Below are 24,342 nucleotides of genomic sequence, written 5' to 3'. Positions count from 1 at the left end.
TTGGAAATTCATATATATATGTTTATATAATGTATATTTTTATATAATAGTATATGTTTTATATATATAAACTTTTTTCCTTTTAATAGCTCACTTACCTGGAGAATAATAATAGCGAATTGATGATTAATCTAAATAAATTTTAATATTTCCAGAAAGTAATGGACTTCGCTGAGAGTTCTCTTAGTTTCTTTAAACCCAAAAATAAAAATTGCAGCCAATATAATTTTGATTGAAATTATATTTTTTCATCTCTCAGAAGCATAATTCATAACCATCATAACCATATATTGAATTTACCTACTTTATCATTCTATAAAAAATATGGCTGCTTTACAGATTTTATTTTTATTACTGATTTTAAGCAATTTAATTATGATGTGTCTTGGTATAGTTTATGTTTCTTGTGTTTGGAGTACACTAAACTTTTAGGATCTGTGAGTTTATGGTTTTTATAAAATTTGAACAAGTCCATTCCATTATTTTTTCAAATACTTTATTTATTACACCCCCACTTTATTCAGGTACTCCAATTAATTACACATATATTAGTCTGCTTGAAGTTATCACACAGCAAACTGATGCTCTGTTCGTTAAAAAGTTTTTTCTTTCCTTGTGTTTCATGTTCTATTATAATGCCATCAAGTTCACTAATCTTTTTTTTTACATTTTCTAATCTGCTGTAAATATTATCTTGTGTATTTTTCATTTTAGATATTATTTTTATCTCTAGAAGTTTGATTTGAGTCTTTTTTATATGTTCTATATCTCTAGTTAAAATGCTTAATCTTTCTTCTACCATTGTTACATATGATATATAGTTATAATAGGTGTTTTAACATCCTTTTTAATTCTGTAATATATGTCATTTCTAGTTCTGTTTCTATTGATTGATTTTTCTTCTTATTATGTGTTGTCTTAGTTTGGACTGCGATAACAAAAGGTATTACTATTGACTGAGTGGCTTTAACAACAGAAAGTTATTTTCTCACAATTTTGGAGGCTGGAAAGTTGAAGATTAAGGTCTGGCAGGGTTTGATTTCTGGTGAGGGCTCTCTTCCTGGTGTGCGATCACCTTTCTTTATGTCCTCATATGGCCTTTTCTCAGGCTGTGAACGTGGAAAGAGAGAGAGAGCTCTTTGGTGTCTCCTTTTTTTCTTATAAAGTCACCAAGCTGATCAGATTAGGCCCTCACTCTGATGACCTTATTAAACCCAAATTGCCTCCACAAAGGCCTCATGTTTAAATGTCATCACATTAAAGGTTGAGACTTCAACATATGAATTTAGTGGTGGGAGACCTTCAATCCATGATACAGGTCATAAGTTTTTCCTTTTTGGCATGCCTTGTAACTTTTATTAGATGTCAGATTTTGTGAATTTTATTTGCTTGGGTGCTAGATATTTTTATATTCTTATAAATATTCTTAAGTTTTATTCTGGAACACAGTTAAGTTACTTGGAAATAGTTTGATCTGACACTTGCTTTTAAACTGTTTCAGTTTAGGACTAATTTTGCCCCATTATTGAGACAATCACCTACTAAATATCCTACATGATGTCCCTAGAGTTGTGAGGTTTTCTCTTCTGGGTAGGGGGAACATTTCTAACCCTGTGTGAGTTCCAGAAATTGTTCCCTGGGCTCCTTTAGGGTGGTTCTTTCCCTAGTTTTGGGTGGTTTTCTTACACATACGCACTGATTATCCTAGGTTGAAGACCAAGTATTTTCTCTGCGGCACTCTCTCATTCACAGTACCCTATTCTTCAAGTTCTGGTTGCTTTGGGCTCTCCAGACTTGCAACAACATCTTGACAATTAAGGGAGGCCACCAAGCTCCATCTGGATTCCCCTTTCTTTTACTGGGGACTGGAAATTCCAAGCAATAGCTGGGCAATGATAGAACCTATTCCCCTTTGTTCCTTATCTCTCTTAGGGATCAGTGTCCTGTGCCAACTGATATCGTGTCTGAAAATTATTGTGTTTTATTTTTCTTAGGTTTTTTTTTTTCCAGGTTTCTTCGTTGTTTCAAATGGCTCTTGACCACTTGAACATGAAATTTTCTTTTACAATCAGGAAAGATTCTTTGCTGATTTTGAATTTTGTTTAGCTTAATCTTTTTCTATAGAACATGTTTATGTTCTTTTGAATAAAATGGTCCTGCTTACGAATTCTAATTATGTATAAAAATAGGATGTTGTAGGTTATTTGTGGCTGTTGGTTACTTATTTCATATAGCGTTATTAATAATTGTGAAATATTAGTAAAATGGAATTTAATAAATAATTACATATTATTGATTACATATTAAGCAAACACTATTTACAGATAGTGCTTTCTGAAATACTCAGCATATACCAGTTTATCTTTAGAGCCCCTGAGATATTTTGAAGTGTTGGTTTCCTATTCTTTTGTGCTCATAGTCTGAGATGTGCATGGTAATCATAAGAGTGGTGTTAACTACAGTCACTCTGGCTAGTTATTTATGGATTGCAACTTTTTCTGAAAAAGTCCAAGTAAAATGTCCAACCCTGCATTCATAATTTTTAGTATTCTCCACAGCATTATTACTGGATAAATTCTTTACAGATGGAAATATAATAAAAATTCTAAAGCCTTATCTCCGGAAACGGATGTTTTCTTTACTAAAGTCTCTAGAAGGCAAATAGGAAATCTCTGCAATATGAACTTCCATTTTTTAGTATTAGCTAGATAAAACGAAAACATCTTACTGAGATCTCAATGAGATTAGGCTCACACGCCATCATGAATTTATGAGAGATTACAATGCTAAGCAATGGAACAGTGTACATATTTAAGAAGCCACAGAGAGTTTCTTTTCACATAAATGAAGAGGTGGACGTACATTTTTTTCAACATGGTATACAGTTTAATCTTCCTTTTATCTCACAGTATCTCGAGATTCCAAAACCCTGAAAGTAGACGAAGAAACAGAAAACACAATGAGAGTTACGTGGAAACCAGCACCAGGGAAAGTCGTCAACTACCGTGTTGTCTATCGCCCCCATGGGGGAGGCAGGCAAATGATTGCTAAGGTGCCCCCCACAGTCACTTCAACAGTGTTAAAGCGACTTCAGCCACAGACCACATATGACATCACAGTTCTTCCTATTTACAAGACGGGAGAAGGAAAGCTTAGGCAAGGATCAGGAACAACAGGTACGAAATAATAATTATGTTTTGAGGGGGAGAGAAGGTAATGTTTTAAAAGATGACTTTGGTATGTCTACTTCATTTGTAAATGTTTAAAACAGATTCTGTAATAAGTTAAATTATAATTATTAGACAATGTCTAAATAACATGTTATTTTTACCAATCTAGTGCCTGGTAAAATGATTCTACATATTAATGTTCTTATGCAAATCTAATCTGAATTGTGAGAATTATTTACACTTCTACTTAGCTAGCACTCTGTTATCTGGACTTCTATGGAACATGCTATTTTGTGCTACCAGACTTAAACCCTTTTTATGGATATGCCTTTTTGTGGGGCTAATAGAAAAGAAATCCCAAAGCCTAGTCTTATAGATAACATTTTAAAAATCTTTTTGTCTTTACAGCTTCTCGATTTAAGTCTCCCAGAAACCTCAAAACATCTGACCCAACCATGTCAAGCTTCCGAGTGACTTGGGAGCCTGCCCCTGGGGAAGTGAAGGGTTATAAAGTCACATTCCACCCTACGGGGGATGACAGAAGACTGGGGGAGTTAGTGGTTGGACCCTATGACAACACAGTTGTTTTGGAGGAACTTAGGTAGGAATTAACTACGTTTGTATCAAAGGATGAAATTAATTTGTTTAAAAGGTTGAATAGCTTTTGTAAATTAGTAGGCTTTACACAAATATCACTTATATGTCTGTTTGCCAGCAAAGTATTTAAAATCAGCTAAAGCTGTTTTCTTATGCTTGGTGCTGCTGGAGTTGAAGTTAGGTTTCAGAGGTCAGCAACAGAATTTAGGCCTGAGCAGGATTTTTTGTAATGTTTAACAATTTTTGTTTGTTTTTAAGTGATCAGAATTGGTGTTTTCAATAACACCCTGCTTTTAAGAAATTAACGTTCTTATTGCACAATGTCACCAAAATTGTAGCCATGTGGAAGTGTGGGGGGGTTCCTGTACCTTTTGGCAAGGTTTGAGGGACTCATGCTGAGATCTTGCATGTGAATCCCCCTCCAGTGTGCCATACAGGAGAAAGAAGGCAGGACCTTGTGGGTGCCAGCTGACAGGAGAGGGCAAGGCTGGGCTCATGAAAGGTCCAGCTCCAGGCTGTGCAGTGAAAAACAAGGAAGTTTCAGTTTGAACAGCACCTTACATTCATTACAGTAAAAAGAATGAACTACTGTGTGTAGTCTTTTGGGAAGTTTGTTTTTCAATCATTCATTCAAGACTATTGAAATCTATATAAATGCTTGTGATTTACTTTTACCAGAGTAGGGAGTATAAAATTTATTGAGCTTACTATGTGTCAGGCATTGTGTTAGGCATTGTCTTATGTTACCTTGCAAGGTACAGCACTTCAATTATTTTCTTAAAGCCCATTGCTTAGAAACAGTAAGATTAAAGAGTCTGACCCTTCCCTGAAAGGCAGGGTAGAGACTCTGCATCTGCTAGAAAGGCAAGACAGAAACCAGTGCTGTGAATTCCTAGTGTTCTCTGGAATGCTTGCTGTCTAGTTTCTCTTGACACCTCACAGGGTAACCGTAAGTGAGGAAGTGGCGGAAATTATTTTTCTTCTCTTATAATGTTGTACACTATAAACTCTTCATAGTGAAAGCTTGTAAATCAAGAAGAATGTCTTTAACAAAGCAAAAAAAAGTGCTACCACTTGAGCCTATGGTTCTCACAGGCTATATATATACTTTAACATTTTAGGGCTGGTACCACCTATAAAGTAAATGTTTTTGGAATGTTTGATGGAGGAGAAAGCTCACCACTTGTTGGACAAGAAATGACAACCCTTTCTGACACAACTGTAATGCCAATTTTATCTTCTGGTAAGAAATTGAGTTACATTCCTCGAGGAAAACAACTTAGGAAACTATTTCAAATGTGAACTGTTAGCGTATCATACAATGGAAAACAATGATACAAATTTTACACTAAAATTTATTTCAATAATTTACATACTTAGCAAAAAAACTTCTTCAAACATCCAGTCAAGCATGCTTTTTGACAGTATTTTTTTATACTTCTTTTATCAGCATTGCATTATTTCATACTTAAATTATTACATAAATCTATTTTTAAGAGTAATATATAATTATTAATGTATTAATAATTATTAGTAATGTAATTAATGTAGTAATTTTAAATTATCTAATAATGCATAATTTAAAATTGTGCATTAAATTTATTAATGCATTTAAATATTAAATCTAAAATTATGCATTATTGCATAATTAAGCTTTATTATTTAAAGATGAGTTTTTACTAAATGTAGATATTGTACCTTTTTCTATTTTTAGTGACTAAGATGCAGTTTTCTTTTGTTAAAGTCATTGCAGAATTGTTTTATTTGGGCTGGGTAAGCAGTGTTGGGTTACATAAATAGGTGGGCAACTATGACTTGGGAAGCAAAATGGTAACATAAGCCCCTTAGGTTTTCTGTCCCTGCCACAATTATAGCCTTTATGAACATAAAGCTAGTTTTTAACATTCTTAGAGATGGAGGTGGTGGACAGAGTTTACTTCTGATAGTTTTCATTATTGCTAAAAAAGAGTAGATCTGGGCAGAGCAGGAGCAGGCTTGTAAGGGCTTATTTCTTTGGGATAGTATTTGGGAATCCTTAATCCTGATATAGTATATAATATATGAGTGACACATTTGTATTTTGTAGTGTGATGAGCATTATTTAATTTTTCCAGTGATTTCTTTTGTAATATGAAGATCAAATGCTAACCTTGTAATAAATTGGAAAATTTATAGCTGGTAATATAATCTTTTGGAAAGGAGAACATTAAAAAAATGGATGTGGACAAAATCAAGTGTCAAATCTTGCTGTTTTGCATTAATGTTCTGTTGTTTCTCTGATGATGATATTAACTGACTTATATTTTTATTTTGTAGCTTGTACACTGAGGATGTTGGGATTATTTTCTCTTTCTAAAGCGTTTCCTTTTTATCAATGTTTGTGCTTATCTTTACAGCTCTCAATTTGTATATTTGTTTGCATACTTTTCTAAATTGTCTTCCTTCTTTCTTGATTCTTTAAATGTGCAAACTTCACCATCTATATTTACCTGATTTTTATTCATAGTAGATCATAAATTTAAATGATTAATAGCTAAATAATAATATATCATGGTTTAAAAAATATATCTTTACCTCAAAAAGGTATAATTTTTAAAGTTATGTGTCTAATCTTTCATATATATGTGGTAGTTACCTAACAGCTTAGCTATTTGAAAAGATAATTTTTGGCTCACAGAAACCTTTTTTTAGTTTACATGTTTTATCAGTCCATCTCATTCTTGTCTGCTATGACCATTAAATATTGCAGAAGAATGCAACATCTAATGATTTGACTACATTAAAATTTTATTAAAGTTATTAGTACCTCATAGTTAGACAACTATACATTCTCATTTATTTATTTCAGCCTTTGAATTTGTGAGCCCATCAAATTTTCAACAATGGCTTAATTCAAGTCTCCAGGTTCTATGAAAGAGGGCAGGAAATCGAGTCAAAGATAAAGGAAAGATTGGCCACTGAAATAATCTTTGGAGGAACTGCTGATTCTTAAGGCTGTTAATTGAGGTTAATAAATCAGATGGACATATTTTCAGAGTCTTCTACTCCACATCACTGAGCTAGACCATAGTACTGAGACAGGCAACACTGAGGATCCAGGGAGTGGCAGAGGTGTGACGAGGAAGTACCCTTGCCAACAATTTGCTTCTTACTGTCTTGTCTCATGATTGCCATGTCAGGGATGGAGTGTCTCACCAGAGCTGAGGCAGACATTGTGTTGCTGGTGGATGGATCATGGAGCATCGGCCGGGCAAATTTTAGAACTGTGAGGAGTTTCATTTCTCGTATTGTGGAAGTCTTTGACATTGGCCCCAAAAGAGTACAAATTGGTAGGTTCTGACAACATTGGAGCCATTTAGACATTTTTATCTTTCTCTTTCACATGCACTAATGCCAGTGGTGTCATTTTAGCTCTTGCTCAGTATAGTGGGGATCCCAGAACAGAGTGGCAGTTAAATGCGCACAGAGACAAGAAGAGCTTGTTGCAAGCTGTGGCAAACTTACCATACAAAGGAGGCAATACTCTCACAGGTGAGTAAGGACTGTCTGACACTCTTTCAGCTCATGCTTCTGGTTAAGGTTTGTGGCTGAATGGTGATGTGACTGATTCTCTTTTAAAAATCCCACTAGGGATGGCTTTGAATTTCATTCGCCAACAGAACTTCAGGACCCAAGCTGGCATGAGACCTCGAGCTCGAAAAATTGGTGTGCTCATTACTGATGGAAAATCACAAGATGATGTTGAAGCACCTTCAAAGAAACTCAAGGATGAGGGAGTGGAGCTGTTTGCTATTGGTACGCACTGAAAAGGACAGTGATGCCCGTGGGGTTACAAATGTGCTGAGGATATTTTTCGTAGTTAGAAGTTTTATCTGAGGCATGAAAAAAAAAACACCATTTTTTTTCTGTCACATAATTTATCAAAATAATGTTCCAGGAAGTTAATTCATTTTTTTCTTCTTTTTTGGGACAAAACTACATGGTTTCTTAAAAGAAAATTAATAGATCAAGAAGAAAAATGTGCTATTAATAGGATTCAGAAAAACTCCTACTTGGTTTTCCACAGAACCATGTTTATTTTTGTTATCCATTATTTTACATTCCAGAAAAAACACCGAAGAGACAGTTTTTGGTGGGAAATTGGTGCTAGATACATTTAGAAGAAACCAATTTAAAAGAGCTTTCAGTTTGTATTATCCTTTGTTTCTGTTTTATTATTGAGAAAAATAATATGTATGTTTTAGTTAACTAATTATTAAACCTTCATAGTTGGCCAAAAGCAGCCATGAATTAAGAAAGCCGTAAATCATGTGCTTCGTTCCATTAATTTTTTTCTGAGAAGTGCTTTTAATTTGTATATATCCCTTTTTGAAGGTATTAAAAATGCTGATGAAGTCGAATTAAAGATGATTGCAACTGATCCTGATGATACCCATGCATACAATGTGGCAGATTTTGAGTCACTCTCCAGGATAGTGGATGATCTCACCATTAATTTGTGTAACAGTGTCAAAGGTCCAGGTAAGTTTAGCCCAGAGTTTCTCGCCCTTAGCACTGCTGGTATTTTGGGCCAAATAATTATTCTTTTGGGTGGGGGGGAGGGCACTATTTTGTGCATTATAAAATGTTTAGCAGTGTGAAGGGCCTCTGCTGGTTGGATGTCAGTAGCATCCCCTAAATTGTGGCAACTAAAAAGATCTTCAGTTGTTGCCAAATGTCTGCTGCAGAAAAAAACTGTCCCCAGTTGAGAATTGCTGCTTTAGTCACTGATTTTTTTTTTTTTCCGATTTGTTTCTCGTGATGGCACCTCAATGACTTCTAGCTTATTTGAGGATACATTTAGTTTATATCCTGCATACCTGCACCCTCCCCCACACAACATATATATAAATGGGAAGGGTTAGGAAGACAGGGAAAGAGAGGTGCTTTCTTTTCTGGTATATACCTATTGTCTTGTAAAGCATCTTCACTCCATTTAGTTACTAAATTGCTATTAGATGGTTGTTCCCAGACTCTTGTTTTCCTCAGTTTTGGTACCCTTTTTGATTTCCTAGTGTGAGCAGGAATAAAAGAGCAGTCTTTATATCTGATTTGCTTTGCCTCAACTGTAGATGATCAGATTTGAAACTTTACACTTATAATCCCTAAATATAAAGAGAAGCTACAATTTTACAGTTTAGACATTTAGAAATTATATAACCTCTTTTTGCCAGTGAAGAAACTGAGATCTGGAGAAAAATTACTTAGTCTGGGTCAAATGTTTAAAGATGTTTTTAGGGGTATTAAAAAAAGTAGATATAGCTAAGGAATTAGGATATTGAAATAAAATTATAGAACTGGATTTATACCAACAAAGGATGGTGCATGATGATAACTCTCTGTGTAAATCATGGGACAAAACATGGTAATCACCAAATTTGAAGGTTTTTTGAAAATTAATGATAAAAATTATGGCTCTTATTATATGAGAAAAATTTTATTTAAGTACATGTAGATTATGGTAAAATTGTCCTTCATTAATTTAATTTGGTTTTGGAAAAGTTGGAATAAGTTTAAGAAATAATGTGGTAGAAATGGTTCACTTGCTCTGGGTGCTAGGGGTATGTTTATTTGAATGTTCCCTCTTGGGTTTCTTTCTCCTAACTTCGGCAGATTTTCTTTTTTGAATTTTGAACAACAGATTGACCTTTTCCCTGGAGAAATAGACCAGCCTGGCAGCCAGAATTTGTAGGCTTCTGGCTCTTGATTAGCTGAGAGAGTTGTAGTTTTATTCCGTTGGAGAGAACTTTGAGTGGGGATGAAAACATCTTTTATCTGTTTTGCTTTTTTTTTTTTAAATGAACTATGTAATAGTTGCATTCATTCTAGTTTCCCAGACAGTAAAATTGCTTGATAATTTTGTAGGTTTGACTCTTACCCAAGTACAATAAAAGTTAAGATACTAAGAATGGAAAGGCTTTCCCCAGTTTTGGCTTGCACAAAAAGTAGAAAGAGTTTATATGAGAATGATTTGCCATGCTTATGGCGTTATTGGATTAATCCCTTTCTCTTTTAATTATTATTTGGGCCATTTTCCTGTTAGACATATTGAGCTTAATATTTCTATTTTCATCAGCATTTATTCCAGATACTGTTATGTATTAGTCATTTCACCTATATCCACCCACAGGGAGCACAATCACAGGCGGTAGGTTGTTCCCAGATTGAAAAACATGTGTTTGTTTGCACTCTCTCCAGTGATACAGTTGTCAGCTTCCTTTGTTATGCAGCTAGATCCTGTTAGAGAATAGAATGAATGAAAAATCAATTCTGTCCTCACAGAGCATAACCTTTAGTTAAGGAGAGAAGACATGAATATATGGAAACAAAATGATAATGAGGGCAGGGAAGTTGTGTGGTGCCAATAGTGATAGGGACAATGGAGAAGCTAAATTGTCAGGACCTAAATTCTTATTTACTGAGTATATGTACAAGAGTAGAGAGAGGAGAAAGTATCAAAAGGTGATTCAGAGGTCTTGTATTAGTCTGTTCTCATGTTGCTAATAAAGACCTACCCAAGACTGGTAATTTATAAAGGAAAGAGGTTTGATTGACTCACAGTTCCATGTGGCTGGGGAGGCCTCACAATCATGGAGGAAGAGCAAGGGAGGTCTTACATGGAGGCAGGCAAGAGAGAGAATGAGAGACAAGTGAAAGGGGAAACCCTTATAAAAGCATTAGACCTCGTGAGACATTTACTACCACTAGAGCAGTATGTGGGAAACCACCCCCATGTTTCAATTATCTCCCTGTGGGTCCCTCCCACAACACTTGGGACTTATGGGAGCTACAATTCAAGATGAGATTCGGGTGGGGACACAGCAAAACCATATCGGGTGTTGAGTCTCAGTGACTTGTAAATTGGTAAAGTTTGTAAGGAAGAGGAGGATCAGGTTTTAAGGAAAGACAATGAGCTCATGTTTTAATCTTTTGAGGCTAGAAAACCTTTTAGTTACCTACTCATAAACGTCTTACAGGTGATGAGCCTCTAATACAGATTTATTGTAGCTACTTAGTATGTGAAAAGAAGTATGTGAAAGCTTAGAATATGGAGGGTAATATTGTTTCAATGTCATTTCAAATATTGTCACCTTTCTACAATAATGAGAAAAGTGTATACCCTTTATTTCCATGTGTAGGTGATTTGGAAGCACCTTCTAACTTAGTTATTTCTGAGCGAACCCATCGTTCTTTTAGAGTGAGCTGGACACCACCTTCTGACAGTGTGGATCGATATAAGGTGGAATACTATCCAGTTTCTGGAGGGAAACGTCAAGAAGTGAGTAGGAACACCTACAACTTACTTCTTCCTGATGTTGAGATTGGGTCCTCCTCATTAGGGCTCTGAGAATAATGTTAGGTGAAGGGCAAGAGGGATGAAGAGGGGCCAGAAATGAGTCAAGAATAGTGCTTTCTATTCTTGACTTTGCTCGGCAGGCATTTCCATCTGGCTTTAATTAAAGGGAAAGAGCTTTGCTTAAATTCTTACGGTTTCTAAGAATTGTAGAATATCACTATTTTTTTTCATTAAAATCTAATTAGAAGATGCTTGATTTATTTATGAATTTGTAGTAGAATCAGAGAGTTAGCAAGGAACATTAAAGATGATCTATTTTTACCCATTCATTTTACAAATAAATAACAGCTGGGAGAAAAATTATATGAATCGTTCAAGATCTCATTGTAATCTGATAGTTTCCAAATACAAGACAATGGCCTAGTTGAAATATAGATTCTAAGCTCACTGCAGTTAACTACTTTGTAAGTATAGTAGGAAAAAGGGAACTGATTATACATACGTTGTTGCTCTGTTTAATTTTTCCCCCTAGTTTTATGTGAGTCGAATGGAAACTAGCACAGTGCTGAAAGATCTGAAGCCTGAAACTGAGTATGTTGTCAATGTGTATTCTGTGGTAGAAGATGAATATAGTGAGCCTCTGAAGGGGACAGAAAAAACCTGTAAGTCAGATTAAAAAATTGTTTCTCATTGCTTTCTTTTCCAAGATAAAGCATGATGGCTCATTTTTGCCTACCTTCCAAATAATTTCTTTATTCAGCATCCATTCTATAAATATTTACTGAGTGCCATCTTTGTGCAGGTGCCCAGAAAATACTCAGTGGTTTTCTACTCCTACTGCTGATCCTGCCATCATGGAGCTCCACTGTGGAATAGGGGGGTCACTGCCATGATAATCTAGAGGGAAAACAACCTTTGATGGAGTTATTCACTTCTTAGAGTCTTTAGATTTTTGCTTTCAGGAACATCTCCTAAAATGCAAATATACCTTTCAGGGGGATAATTTTACATTTTACTCAGTTGTTATATGATGACATTTTATTGAGGAATAAAGCACATCAGGAGTAAGATATGAGGAAGGATACCATGTGGGGAGTGGGACTAAGATCAGGAAGAAGAGCGTACAGAGATACCGATTTCACTTTTGCTAATGGCCAGCGCTCCCTGCTGCCAGTGAGATCTTCTCTTTTCTTTCTGGCATCTGGTCTTTGCTAGAGAAACTCTAAGTGCTTTGGCTTTGAGTAGCGCTTTGGGGGTAGATGTTCCTTGCTTCTAGTCCTGGTAATGCTTCCAGAGACATATGAAAATATTCTTTCCTACTTCTTGCTTCTTGGTTGGGCTCTAGGGGGAAGAAGGAAAGCCACTTTTAAGAAGAAGGAGTGAGCATCACTCTCTAGAGCAAGAACTGACTTTATGTACTGCTCAAGTTTTAGATCCTTATCTCTTCTCTTATATCCCTTTATATTAGACTATAGGAGGTGAGAAATAATGTATTTTATAACTGGCAGGATTAATATGATAATTTCTTAAAACTTTGAACTCAATCTTTGAACAAAAAATAATTGGAAGCAATATGGGTGTTATAGGGAGATTGCGCACATGTACCATAGAGCCTAAAGTATAATAATAATAATAATAATAATAATAATAAAAAGAAAAAAAACAAAAAAACAACAACAACAAAAAAAACTTTTTCCTCTGCTTCATGGGTTTATTTTCAAGAAGCCTATAAATCCCTGATGTTCCAGTTATTAATGTATAGTGTTCTTATTTTAAATTTATTTTTTGAAGAAATATAAAAAATAGTGTTGATTACATATATATAAAGTTCTGTGATTGAAGAATAGAAATAGTCAACTTAGTGATGTTCCAGAAAAAGAGAGTAATGTATCAGGAAGTTGGTATCTATTGTAGAGACTCACTGGAATGTCATTTGAAACCTGAACTTTAACATTTTCCATCTATAAAATAGTGGTAACGTGCAGTCTTGAATATGAAGTGCAATGAGCAATGTAAATTGGATTTTTTTGGGGCAATGGGAAGGATTATATTAACTCTTATTGATTTCTCACAGTAACCCACTGTCTAGTATATACAAATATCAATAATTGAGTACGAAGCAATGGTTAAAAATGAGTGGAATGAAAGGAACTGGACTGATGGTCTGCTTTTCTGTTTTGGAAGTGCCAGTGCCTGTAGTCAGCCTGAATATTTATGACGTTGGCCCTACCACCATGCATGTGCAGTGGCAGCCTGTGGGAGGAGCTACTGGCTACATCTTGTCATACAAACCTGTTAAGGACACAGAGCCAACAAGACCCAAAGAGGTGAAAGATGTTTGTTTCTTTAACATTGGGTCTTCCCAAGACTTTATAGCTTTATAGTGCCTATTATACTGCAGTTACTTACGAACTCATTTATAATTTTACATACAAAATGGAAAAATAGAAAAGTAGGTTTGTGGTCTGCAACACATTGTGGAAAACATTGGCATGGACTGCCCACGGTGACTGACGCCTGTGTAATCTCAGCACTTTTGGAGGCGGAGGTGGGCGGATCACCTGAAGTCAGGAGTTTGAGACTAGCCTGACCAATATGGTGAAACACCATTTCTACTAAAAATACAAAAATTAGTCGGGTGTGGTGGCAAGTACCTGTAGTCCCAGCTACTCAGGAGGCTAAGACAGGAGAATTGCTTGAACCCGGGAGGTGGAAGTTGCGGTGAGTTGAGATTCAGCCACTGCACTCCAGCCTGGATGACAGAGCGAGACTCTGTCTCAAAAACAAAACAAAACAAACCAAAAAAAAAAAAAAAAAAAAAAAAAGAAAACATCAGCATGGAAAAGGAGATGTAATCTTATAAATGAAAAATACAAGCTGTATTATAATCTAGTACAAATAGACTTCAATTGACTATTCCAAAGGTAAATGGAAAAGTTCGATTTGAATATCTTATTTCTGCTCTGCATATCCATGTGCAGATGCGTTTGGGGCCAACAGTGAACGACATGCAGCTGACTGACCTTGTTCCCAACACGGAGTATGCAGTCACAGTCCAGGCTGTCCTGCACGACCTCACTAGTGAACCCGTCACTGTTCGGGAAGTCACCTGTAAGCTACTGCTAGTTTTATTTCCCTACTTATTGCTGTGAGCGTAATGTTCATTAGAATTTATTTCATGTGATGCTAACAATAATTTGATAATTTATATATAAAGTTACAGAGTTATTACTTTTGACAATCAAATTTGAGAATAAATGTCTCAATTCTAGATTTATGGAGGCATCTCAAATTGACTCTAGGATGTGTATTTTTTTCACATTGATCATGCCTGAAATTGAAGTGTTTTACAATCAATGGTGTCTTACTGTTATTGCTCTCTTACTGATGAGAATGGGAATGTTGAGTGAATGTAATTTTGGAGGAAGACATTGGGTTTAATATCAAGATGCTCCAAGTTCTTGTTGATGTAGAAACTCTGTGGCACATATGATTAAGTCTGTTTCAGTTAAGTGAATTAATCAATTTACCCAATGCAAAGATATATTGATCCCCTATTATATGCCAGTCACTGGGCTAGATGTTGGGAATACCACTATGACATAATACAAAGCAGTATAGACCATATGGACTCCTTCCTGGTTTGCATTTCTCTTGTGTGTGTTGGTCAGCCTTTTGTGTACTTCTGACTTGTTTTACTAAGCATTTAGGTGCTTTTCTCTTGAAGAGTGACAATGATTGCACTTACCCACTTACTGCCTCTTGCCTTACCCAGCTGGTATTTTGCTTCATGCTTGGGGAGATTGACATGCTGGGATAGATGAGCTGGCTTAAATTTAATGAGTCTTGGCCCACACTTCTGAGAAAATGAAGAGTTTTGAAGGAACTTCAAGGAGGAAAAAGGGACTAAGAAAACAGAGCATGATGGGGCAGAGGAGAGAAAGATCCCCTACAGTATGGGTCAGTGTAAATTAATTGACAACAAACAAATATTTATTAATCCTCCTTTATATGTTAGATCCTGTCTGGGGCTGGTGGTTTTGTGAAAATGGGAAAGTGGCAGATGGAAGGAATGGGGAATCAGCCAGGGATAGAGACTCATGTTCTGAAAGTGCTGAGAGAGGAGACCGAAAGTTACAGTGAAATTAAAAACAAATATGGTCACAAACTTGGATATGGTGCTGGACTGGAACAGTAGAGGAATGGAGGGCAGAGAGAGATGCACAAGACAAAAATGTTGAAGAGATGGAGGCGCAGAAATGTGGAAGTGGAGCTAGAGAGTTAGGAAGACAGATGTAAAGAGTCAGAATGAGAGACAAGTTAAACTAGTCAAATGGGCAGCTGGAAAAAGTGAAATACATCTCATATTACAGGAGAAAATCTCCTCATTCCTTATCCTCCTTCCCCCTTTTATAATGGAAAGTTATGTTAGATTTGGTAAACATTTACCATTTGGATTTTCTTTTTTTTTTTTATTTGCAATGTTTTATTTTAATTGAAAACATATAAATGTACATTCATTTGATAACCTTTTGATATAGGCAAAGGCCTCATAAATATGCATGTATGTCTGCCAATTCATGTTCCGTGTCCACTGTTTGAGGGACATGGATGAAATTGGAAATCATCATTCTCAGTAAACTATCACAAGAACAAAAAACCAAACACTGCATATTCTCACTCATAGGTGGGAATTGAACAATGAGAACACATGGACACAGGAAGGGGAACATCACACTCTGGGGACTGTTGTGGGGTGGGGGGAGGGATAGCTTTAGGAGGTATACCTAATGCTAAATGACGAGTTAATGGGTGCAGCACACCAGCATGGCACATGTATACATATGTAACTAACCTGCACATTGTGCACATGTACCCTAAAACTTAAAGTATAATAATAATAAAATAAAATAAAATTAAATTAAAAAAAAGGATTTTCTTCTAACAATTTAGGTGTCTGGGTTTTTTTATAAGCTTATTGGATGCTTAATGTTGGCTCATCTTCATTCTTCACTCTGTAACTATTTTTTTCTGTCACGTTCTTAAGGGTGCATAACTCTATTGATTTTGTTTTCTGTCTTGAGTTAAATATCTGATAAAGAAACATGAGCTGTACATTTATGATGAATTATGATTTATTATGGGGTTGAGCAGCAAGAGATTATTTAAATAGTGTGGAATAAGAGTAATATATAATTGAGAAGTTAGCCTTGTGATAACAAAAAATTAAATATATTCTATTTTTGAAAAACCTTCTTAAGAAGAATTCAGTCTATCTGGTAGAATCATGGTACTTTTATCGTCATAATCATTTTTTTCAGTTATTTTGCGAAACACCTTTAAATTTTCTCCAAACAACTTCTTGAAAGCTTGCATGGATGCTTTAGAGCTTTGTGGTTGAGAAGCACATCTGGATTTAATATCTCGTGCTTCTCTAGTGCCCTTACCCAGACCTCAGGATCTGAAACTCAGAGATGTGACTCACAGCACTATGAATGTCTTTTGGGAACCTGTGCCTGGAAAAGTGCATAAATATATTGTTCGATACAAAACACCAGAAGAGGATGTCAAAGAGGTAGGTTGAAGATGATAGTAGATATGAAAATATTTGTTTTCCTAGTAGGTTTAAAAAAGAACTTTATCAAGTATGGATGATAGCATATTTTGAATACTTGTCACTTTGTTAACACAGTGTTGAAAATTTGTGATATTAATAAAGCAGTTTTTGAAAATCAATAATATATTGGACTGTCTTGTCAAAACAGAAATGTTTTGCTGTGTGATATTAATCTCAGAAAGATCATCCCTTGGTAGATAAAAAGTTATCAAATCTAAATGGTATTTCCTTCTCATCCAGATTCCTTATATGGCACTCTATTCTAAGAATTACTAGAAAATGTCATGTTTCTAAAAATAAAAGGTAGCAAGAGGATGCAGCAATGAAGAGGAGCAGTTTGTCAGATAACAGGAAGATAGGAGACTAGAGAAGGACACAGAGAAAGGAGGAGTATGTTGTTAGAGGGGTGTCCTTTTGGGAGTGTTTTTTTGGGAATTCCGTGATGACTGGATTCAAAGTTAGAGCAAATTAGAAGGGCTTCATGGACCAGCAAAACTTGTGTGTGCTTGAGGGAGTATTAATGTCAGAATCTCAGAGGCATTTTTGGAACATAGAAGTCATTTCTCTAAGCACTCAGTTACTGGTTCTGCTGGTCATTTGTGGATTATACAAAAGCTACTTTATACATGTGCACACATTTATTTCATTCTGCATTTCCATTTAAAAGGGATACAATGGTCAGTGGATCTCACAAGGTTCTTGTGCATAGCAAATGAAGTAATGCTGTGCATAAGAGGCCATTGCTGAAAGAAATAATGCAGTGATATAAAGGGAAACAGGTGGAAAAATGGTTAGGTTGTTTGAATTCATAGGCAGTAATTATTTTCTAGGCAGTCATGTGCCATATGATCTAGTACATACATTTTTTACCAGTTTGGAAATATTTAAACTGTGTCCAATTTCTGGATTCTCATGTAAATTGGAAAACACTGCTCTTTTCTGATCACAGATTTTATATTCTTATGCTGACAGGTATAGTAAACAACAGAGAGATGTCAAAAGTAAACCCTTTGTAAAAGTAGTTCCACTGCTCTGTTACTGTTATAGGTAGAGGTGGACAGATCAGAGACCAGCACTTCCCTCAAAGACCTCTTCTCACAGACCTTGTACACAGTCAGTGTTTCTGCAGTACATGACGAGGGGGAGTCTCCTCCAGTGACTGCTCAAGAAACTACCCGTGAGTTGTGCTCCTGCTCCACTGATAATGGGAAACAACCCTTTACATGCATGTGTAACACAATTTACTGGGTCATTTTGTTTCTTAATGCTACCTTTGCCAGTATTTAATAATGCTTGGATTCATAGATTGTTTTCACTTATTTTTTTGTAACAAGGTGTCCCATCTTCTATCTTTGCATCCGTTCCTTTTATGATACTTTCCATCAGCCACTGTCATTAATTTGTCTTCCAACTACAACTACTTGATGTGCACCTGTGTATGTGTGTGCATGTATGTGTAGTGGGGTTGGCAAGTTTTCTTGACATATGTTGCACATTTGCTTTGGAAAAGATGCATTATTTATAAGTTTTTTTGGGGTATTTTACTATACATGAAGTGTTATCAAGGGTAACAAAATATAAGCATCTTTGCCCTCACCAGTTCATGATTTAGTTGTGGAGATAAGAAAAAATTAACTGAGAATACATGGGATCATGTAAGGAAGGTCAGATGGCACTGAAATTGTGTGCTGTCAGATTTCAGAGGAAGGGGTGACTGCACTGAGAGTGGAGTGCTGGGGGAGACTGGGCAGCCTGCCCAGACCCTGCTTCCTGCTCCATCTGCTGCAGCTCCTGGAGATGTCAGTTCCTCTCCCTCTCATGGTGTCTCCATAGTATTTAACACAATCATTATTGCCTGTTGGTCTTTCGCTATGGATTCTACTTCCCCCTTGCTCTCTCCTAATGAAGGAAGAGACATTTTGCTCAACTTTGTATCTCCAGTGCCTGGCACCTAATAGCTTAATCCAGTGCTCAGCCCATTACATAAAGCAAATAGTAGTTAAAAAAACATTGAGGCCTAGAGCCAGCAGTGTTCCAAACAAAAATAATGGTAGTTGTATATGTAGTTTTACATTTTCTGGTGTCCACATTAAAAAAGGCAAAAATAGATGGATGAAATTAATTTTGATAATGTTTTATTTAACCCAGTATATCCAAATATATCCATTATAATTTCAACAGCTATCAGTACAATAATTATTAATGAGACATTTTACCTTTTTTCTGTAACAGTTCTTCAAAATCCAGTGTGTATTTTACACTTAGAGCACGTCTTAATTCAGACTAGCCACATTTTAAGTGCTCAGTAGCCAACTACATGTGGCTAGTGGTTTCCATTATGGACAGCACGGGTCTAGATAATTTAAGCAACTTGCCCAGCCACATCCAGTAATCTACTGATGGGACTGATACTATAGTCTGGAAGCTTTTCCTCCTTTCCAGAAAATTCCTCACCAAAGGCTCAATGGCATGTTCTTTAGTGCCCAGCTGCCTATACCTAATTAGGGCATCTTGTCAAATGTTATAACCTGCTTTTTTTTTGGAGACAGAGCCTCGCTCTGTCACCCAGGCTGGAGTGCAGTGGCACGATCTCGGCTCACTGCAAGCTCCTCCTCCCAGGTTCATGCCATTCTCCTGCCTCAGTCTCCGGAGTAGCTGGGACTACAGGTGCCGACCACCATGCCCGGCTAATTTTTTGTATTTTTAGTAGAGACGGGGTTTCACCGTGTTAGCCATGTTGGTCTCGATCTTCTGACCTCGTGATCCGCCCGCCTCGGTCTCCCAAAGTGCTGGGATTACAGGCGTGAGCCACTGTGCCTGGCCATAACCTGCTTCTTAACTTCAGACCTATCCACTTCTCCCTTTTTGACTCTGCTGTTTTCTTACCATGTGAGATCTCTTAGCAATTTCATTTATTTTCCTGGCTTAAGTTCTTACCTGGTAAGGGTCATGGCTGGAGCTAAGAATTGATGCATATGCATCAGTAGACTGACAGCTTTGCATAAAAATAACATAACAGGTGTAGTGAACAGAAAAGGAAGTCAGGAAGAAAGGCTAGTGAGACAGGTAATTTAGTAAAGTAGATTAATATTTTTAATATATATTTTCCCTTAAGATTTCCAAATAATTTTCAGATACATTTAAAGTACATTCTTAATACTGCTTTGTTTTGCAGTTGTGCTGGTGGAAATAGTACCACTCTCTTTATCTCAATGGGCCTTTTCATTGTAATTATTAGAACAAATTTTTAATGGCTCTGGGGTTCGTGTAATTAGCTTTGGTTACCAGAAAATAGAGAAATAAGTGACAATGAAAGCTCAGGAATGGTGGCAGACATAAAAAAATGCTTGTGCTGCAAAACAGCCAGAGGACCTGGTCAATGGAGGGGCTGTGAAAGGGGATTTCAGCAGTCATTTGGGTCTCCAGGTGTTCAGTTCTCTAAACAGGGTCAGCATGTTCTGCTTCATATCATGTTTAAGGTTAGTGATCTACAGGAAGAAGCTATGTGTGGGTTACCTGGATCGTAACATGCTCAGAGTTCCTTTCCTGTGGCAATATTCCTAGATTGGAATTCACTGTATGTGTAGCAGTATGTATGTATGTTCTAATCAATTGTCAGAGTGCAATACTTTTAGTGTTGTTTACAGCTAGGCAGACATTCTCATTTTTAAACTGCAGTGGTATGTGTGTTTTTAAAAAATAAAAATGAAACTGTTTCCTTTGGGTATCAGAACAACAAATTATAAACAATAAATGAATAACGATTTCCTTGAGCATCATCTTTTATGTATAATATATCAGCATACCTAGTTTATGACTTCTCGGTTAAGAAGGACTTCTTAACTCAGAGTCTATGAATGTCTTTGGGGTTATTGATAGACTGGAGAAGGTCCATTAACTCTCTGATATGTGGCCAAGTTTGTGCTTTGTGTATTGTGTATTGCTGTGTGAAAGAGTCCACGGTCTTGATTTGATTCTTAAAAAGTTGGAGAAAGGTACTAAATGGTATCTTAAAAAAATCATCATTTAAATAGAATAACCTTAATAACCTATTATATCCACAGAATGCTTGCAGTTTCCAGAGCTCTAGGAATTGGTGAAATATTTGGTTCTAAGCAATGTATTCAGTTTTCAGATGTCCATTAATATAAAACAAGGCAGTTTTATTATATTAAATTGCATTTGTAGCTCACATTCAAAAACTTAGTCTGCTTGCCTTTTCTCATGATAGGACCGGTGCCAGCCCCAACAAACCTAAAGATTACTGAAGTAACATCAGAGGGTTTCAGAGGGACCTGGGATCATGGAGCTTCAGATGTGTCTCTCTACAGAATAACCTGGGCACCTTTTGGAAGCTCAGATAAGATGGAGGTAGTTAACTCTCTTTATCTTTCTCTCTGTCTTTCATGTCCCATTTAATTTGTAGGGAAGCTTACTTTAAAGAAGTATTACTCTTGTTGTCAATAAGCATTTATTGACATTTGAGCTCATGACATGCATCAGAGCAGGAGGAACATCTGGCTAAATAATGTAAACAAACTGCCATTGAGTGTGTGTGATATAAGTGGAGACTTACTTTTGCGTGGGTATGTTTTTGTCCTCTTTCTCCAAGACCATCTTAAATGGAGATGAAAACACTTTGGTGTTCGAAAACCTGAACCCCAACACCGTCTATGAAGTTTCCATTACTGCCATCTATCCTGATGAGTCAGAAAGTGATGACCTGATTGGCAGTGAGCGCACACGTAGGTGTTTAGCTTTCAAATACGACATTGATATTTTAAAGTTAATTTTTTAAAAATAGGGCTACAGCTATATTAGTAATGTGTCCCCAAATTCTGTTTTCTTTTAGTGCCTGTCTTAACAACACAAGGTAAGAATTTAATTTGATGAATTGTTTGAATGAATAAATAATGAATGAATGTATAAATGAAAAGTACCATAAGATACATGATAAATAGGTCATCTGCTTTTAAATCCTAAGATGTTCATTGAGAACTCGTTTAGGTAGGCTTTTCTTGAAAAACTTTGCTTTGCTACTACTTGTTTTGGAGTGTATTGATCAGCTTGGGGTGCCATAACAAAAGATTAGACTGGATGGCATAAATAACAAATTTATATTCTCACAATTCTGGAGGCTGAGAAATCCAAGACCAAGGTGCTATTCAATTCATTTCTGGGTGATGGCTTTCCTCCTGGCTTACAGCTAGCCAGCCCCTTTCTCAGTCTCTCTCATTTTCTCACTCTCACACGGAGGAGAGAGAGAGAATAAACTCTCTCACGTCTCTTCTTACAAAGACTAATCCCATTATGGCAGCCCCACCCTCATGACCTAATCTAACCCTAATTACCACCCAAAGGCCCCATCTCTAAATACCATCATATTGGAAGTTGGAACTTCAACATGTCACGTTTGCAGGGACAGAAACAAAATGAAAGTCCATACTAAGGAGTCATTTAATAATCAATAACCATTTTTATTAAAGGGACAAATTTAATTATAAACCCAGAGGCATAGAATTCTCTGATTGCCTTGGGAGCTGTATATATTTTAGGGCGAGGCATTGTTCTGTCTGCTTACTCTGTTTTTCAACAATCTTCTTTCAGCTCCCAAAAGTGGCCCACGAAATCTTCAAGTGTACAATGCAACATCTAACAGCTTGACTGTTAAGTGGGATCCTGCTAGTGGTCGTGTGCAGAAATATAGGATCACTTATCAGCCTTCCACAGGGGAAGGCAATGAGCAAACGGTAATTTTTTAATAAAAATTATAACTTGGATAAATTCTACCCATTTCTCTTCAAACTCTTTTTCCCCCTCAGTGTTTAGTTAGTCATACTTACTTTTTAAGGGATATTAAGATTTATTGCATTGGATGGAATAATCTGACTCTTTAGCTGGCACTCCACGTGGAATGCCATCATGGAGACTCAATGGATGTTCTCATGAGAGATGATAGCTGTTCTTCATCATAGCCCCAAAGCATGAGGCATGTGCTTCAATGCATCCATAGTTCCTTTAAAAACTATTAGTGCTGGATTATCCATGAAGATATCCAGATAGTTTCTGAGTCTATGTTGACCTTCCATTCCTCTCTCTAACTTAATCAAGTGCTGAAAGTTTGCTAAACTTACGTAGAATGTTTATTTTCTATTTATCTCATTTCCCTCTGTTTTTTGCATGTCATTGGGTGTCTTCTAGATCTGGTGTTCCTAGATGTGGGAGCCTGTTAACCTAATTTACACTGTTTTTCATTTTTCTATTATCCAAATGGAGGTCCCCAAGAAAGATGGTAGGACCAGAAACTCAGTCTTCATCCTCTTTCTCTTCCTAGTCTTTCCCTATTTAATAGAACCTTTGTCCATTTTACCTCCCTTACTTTAGTTGTCTGGTTTTGGGCTTTCTACAACTTTGCCTTTTGTGAACTATGTAATTAAAACTGCGTGTATTATCCTAGGTCAGGCAGCCTCATGATTTTTACATAGGTATGATTATGTTTTCTGATTCATTTCAAAATAAATCTCCAGTTTTGGTGAGGTACAGAGATTTATTGACTTTTTTGGCTATAATATTTTCTTATATAGCCTTAGAGACACATGTGTTATTAACCTTTAATCATCTGACTTGCCGAGCTCAAGCAAATGGGTCATTTCTCTGATCAGTTTAGAGGTATTAGGCAAGGTAGGAGTTGGCATTAATCTAAGGTGTGTCATTAAAGATCTCTGATACTACCCAGTAAGTAAGCTTAGCTGAATCAGAAACCTTCCCAACCCTAGTGTGATTTTGAGTTGGTCTTTTGAGGCTTTTATGGCTCCAGTCTTAGGTAGTATGATGCATTTGGACTGAGAATTTGTCTGTTTTAGGTAAATAGATTATCATTAATAAACTTAATATCAACTGTAATCAATAGACTTGTATATGAAAATAAGATAAGACAAATTAGATGGACTGATATATTAATTTCAGAAACAGAACTTCTTTTTTTTCTGTGGCATGCCAGATTTCGGTAAAACTACAAATCAGGAGAAGCTTGTTCTTAGCATTTCCCATCTTGGGGGCATTGATGTTCCGGCTGCTTCTCCTAAGTCTCTTTTACTGTCTTTCAGCTGTTTGTTATCATAAAGAGTCTCGTAAACTTATCATCTGGAAAGTATGACGCCCTTAAGCTTTGTTAGTCTTTGGGGTACTTGGATTTTAACACTAGTCCGTGAAATCATGAAAATGATGAGTAACTGATGCTAGAATTATTTTGGGGAGCTGGATGGGAGAGGTAGGTAGATGCCCCTCTGCTTACTCATAAGGGCAGTTCTCCTAAGTAGGCTTTCAGATTTGTTATGTATTAGGTTTCTATCAAAATGGCTTATACTAGTATTGATACTTTTCTCTCATAACCTCAAATATGAAATTTATTAAAATTAGCCACGGTAGTTCAGTTTGTCTGTATTGAGGATGACGACCATGATTCACTGGGTTTTTCTCTGGAATTCAGACTACTTGAGTGGATGGGTGCTAAGTTGGAAACATCTGGTTTGTTCTAGCATCCAGCTATCTACATGTGCACTCATTTTGGGCAGTGTGCCATTTTCATGCGATTTTAATTAGTATGACATAAACATCTGAAT

General features: G+C 36.3%; 1 protein-coding gene across 4 annotated transcripts in view; it reads left to right on the top strand.

Moving 5' to 3' along the window:
- The window catches only part of COL12A1 (collagen type XII alpha 1 chain), a 125,974-nt gene that overhangs the window by 50,956 nt on the left and 50,676 nt on the right, over positions 1-24,342 (top strand). For 3 of the 4 annotated variants that reach the window (XM_063666332.1, XM_054492142.2, XM_063666331.1), the window contains 17 exons: positions 2,910-3,176; positions 3,579-3,771; positions 4,889-5,010; positions 6,947-7,096; positions 7,179-7,298; positions 7,398-7,562; positions 8,142-8,288; positions 10,946-11,085; positions 11,636-11,765; positions 13,288-13,430; positions 14,085-14,214; positions 16,542-16,682; positions 17,772-17,897; positions 20,952-21,091; positions 21,333-21,465; positions 21,573-21,593; positions 22,328-22,470. In XM_063666332.1, coding sequence (XP_063522402.1) covers positions 2,910-3,176; positions 3,579-3,771; positions 4,889-5,010; positions 6,947-7,096; positions 7,179-7,298; positions 7,398-7,562; positions 8,142-8,288; positions 10,946-11,085; positions 11,636-11,765; positions 13,288-13,430; positions 14,085-14,214; positions 16,542-16,682; positions 17,772-17,897; positions 20,952-21,091; positions 21,333-21,465; positions 21,573-21,593; positions 22,328-22,470 — 2,411 coding nt within the window. The remainder of the gene's footprint in view (positions 1-2,909; positions 3,177-3,578; positions 3,772-4,888; positions 5,011-6,946; positions 7,097-7,178; positions 7,299-7,397; positions 7,563-8,141; positions 8,289-10,945; positions 11,086-11,635; positions 11,766-13,287; positions 13,431-14,084; positions 14,215-16,541; positions 16,683-17,771; positions 17,898-20,951; positions 21,092-21,332; positions 21,466-21,572; positions 21,594-22,327; positions 22,471-24,342) is intronic. The other variant, XM_063666330.1, reaches the window with a different exon arrangement.

Source organism: Pongo pygmaeus, chromosome 5 (genome assembly GCF_028885625.2).
Source record: "Pongo pygmaeus isolate AG05252 chromosome 5, NHGRI_mPonPyg2-v2.0_pri, whole genome shotgun sequence".
Lineage (NCBI taxonomy): Eukaryota > Metazoa > Chordata > Mammalia > Primates > Hominidae > Pongo > Pongo pygmaeus.
Note: the sequence above shows the minus strand (reverse complement) of the source record. Positions and strands in the feature narration are given on the sequence as shown.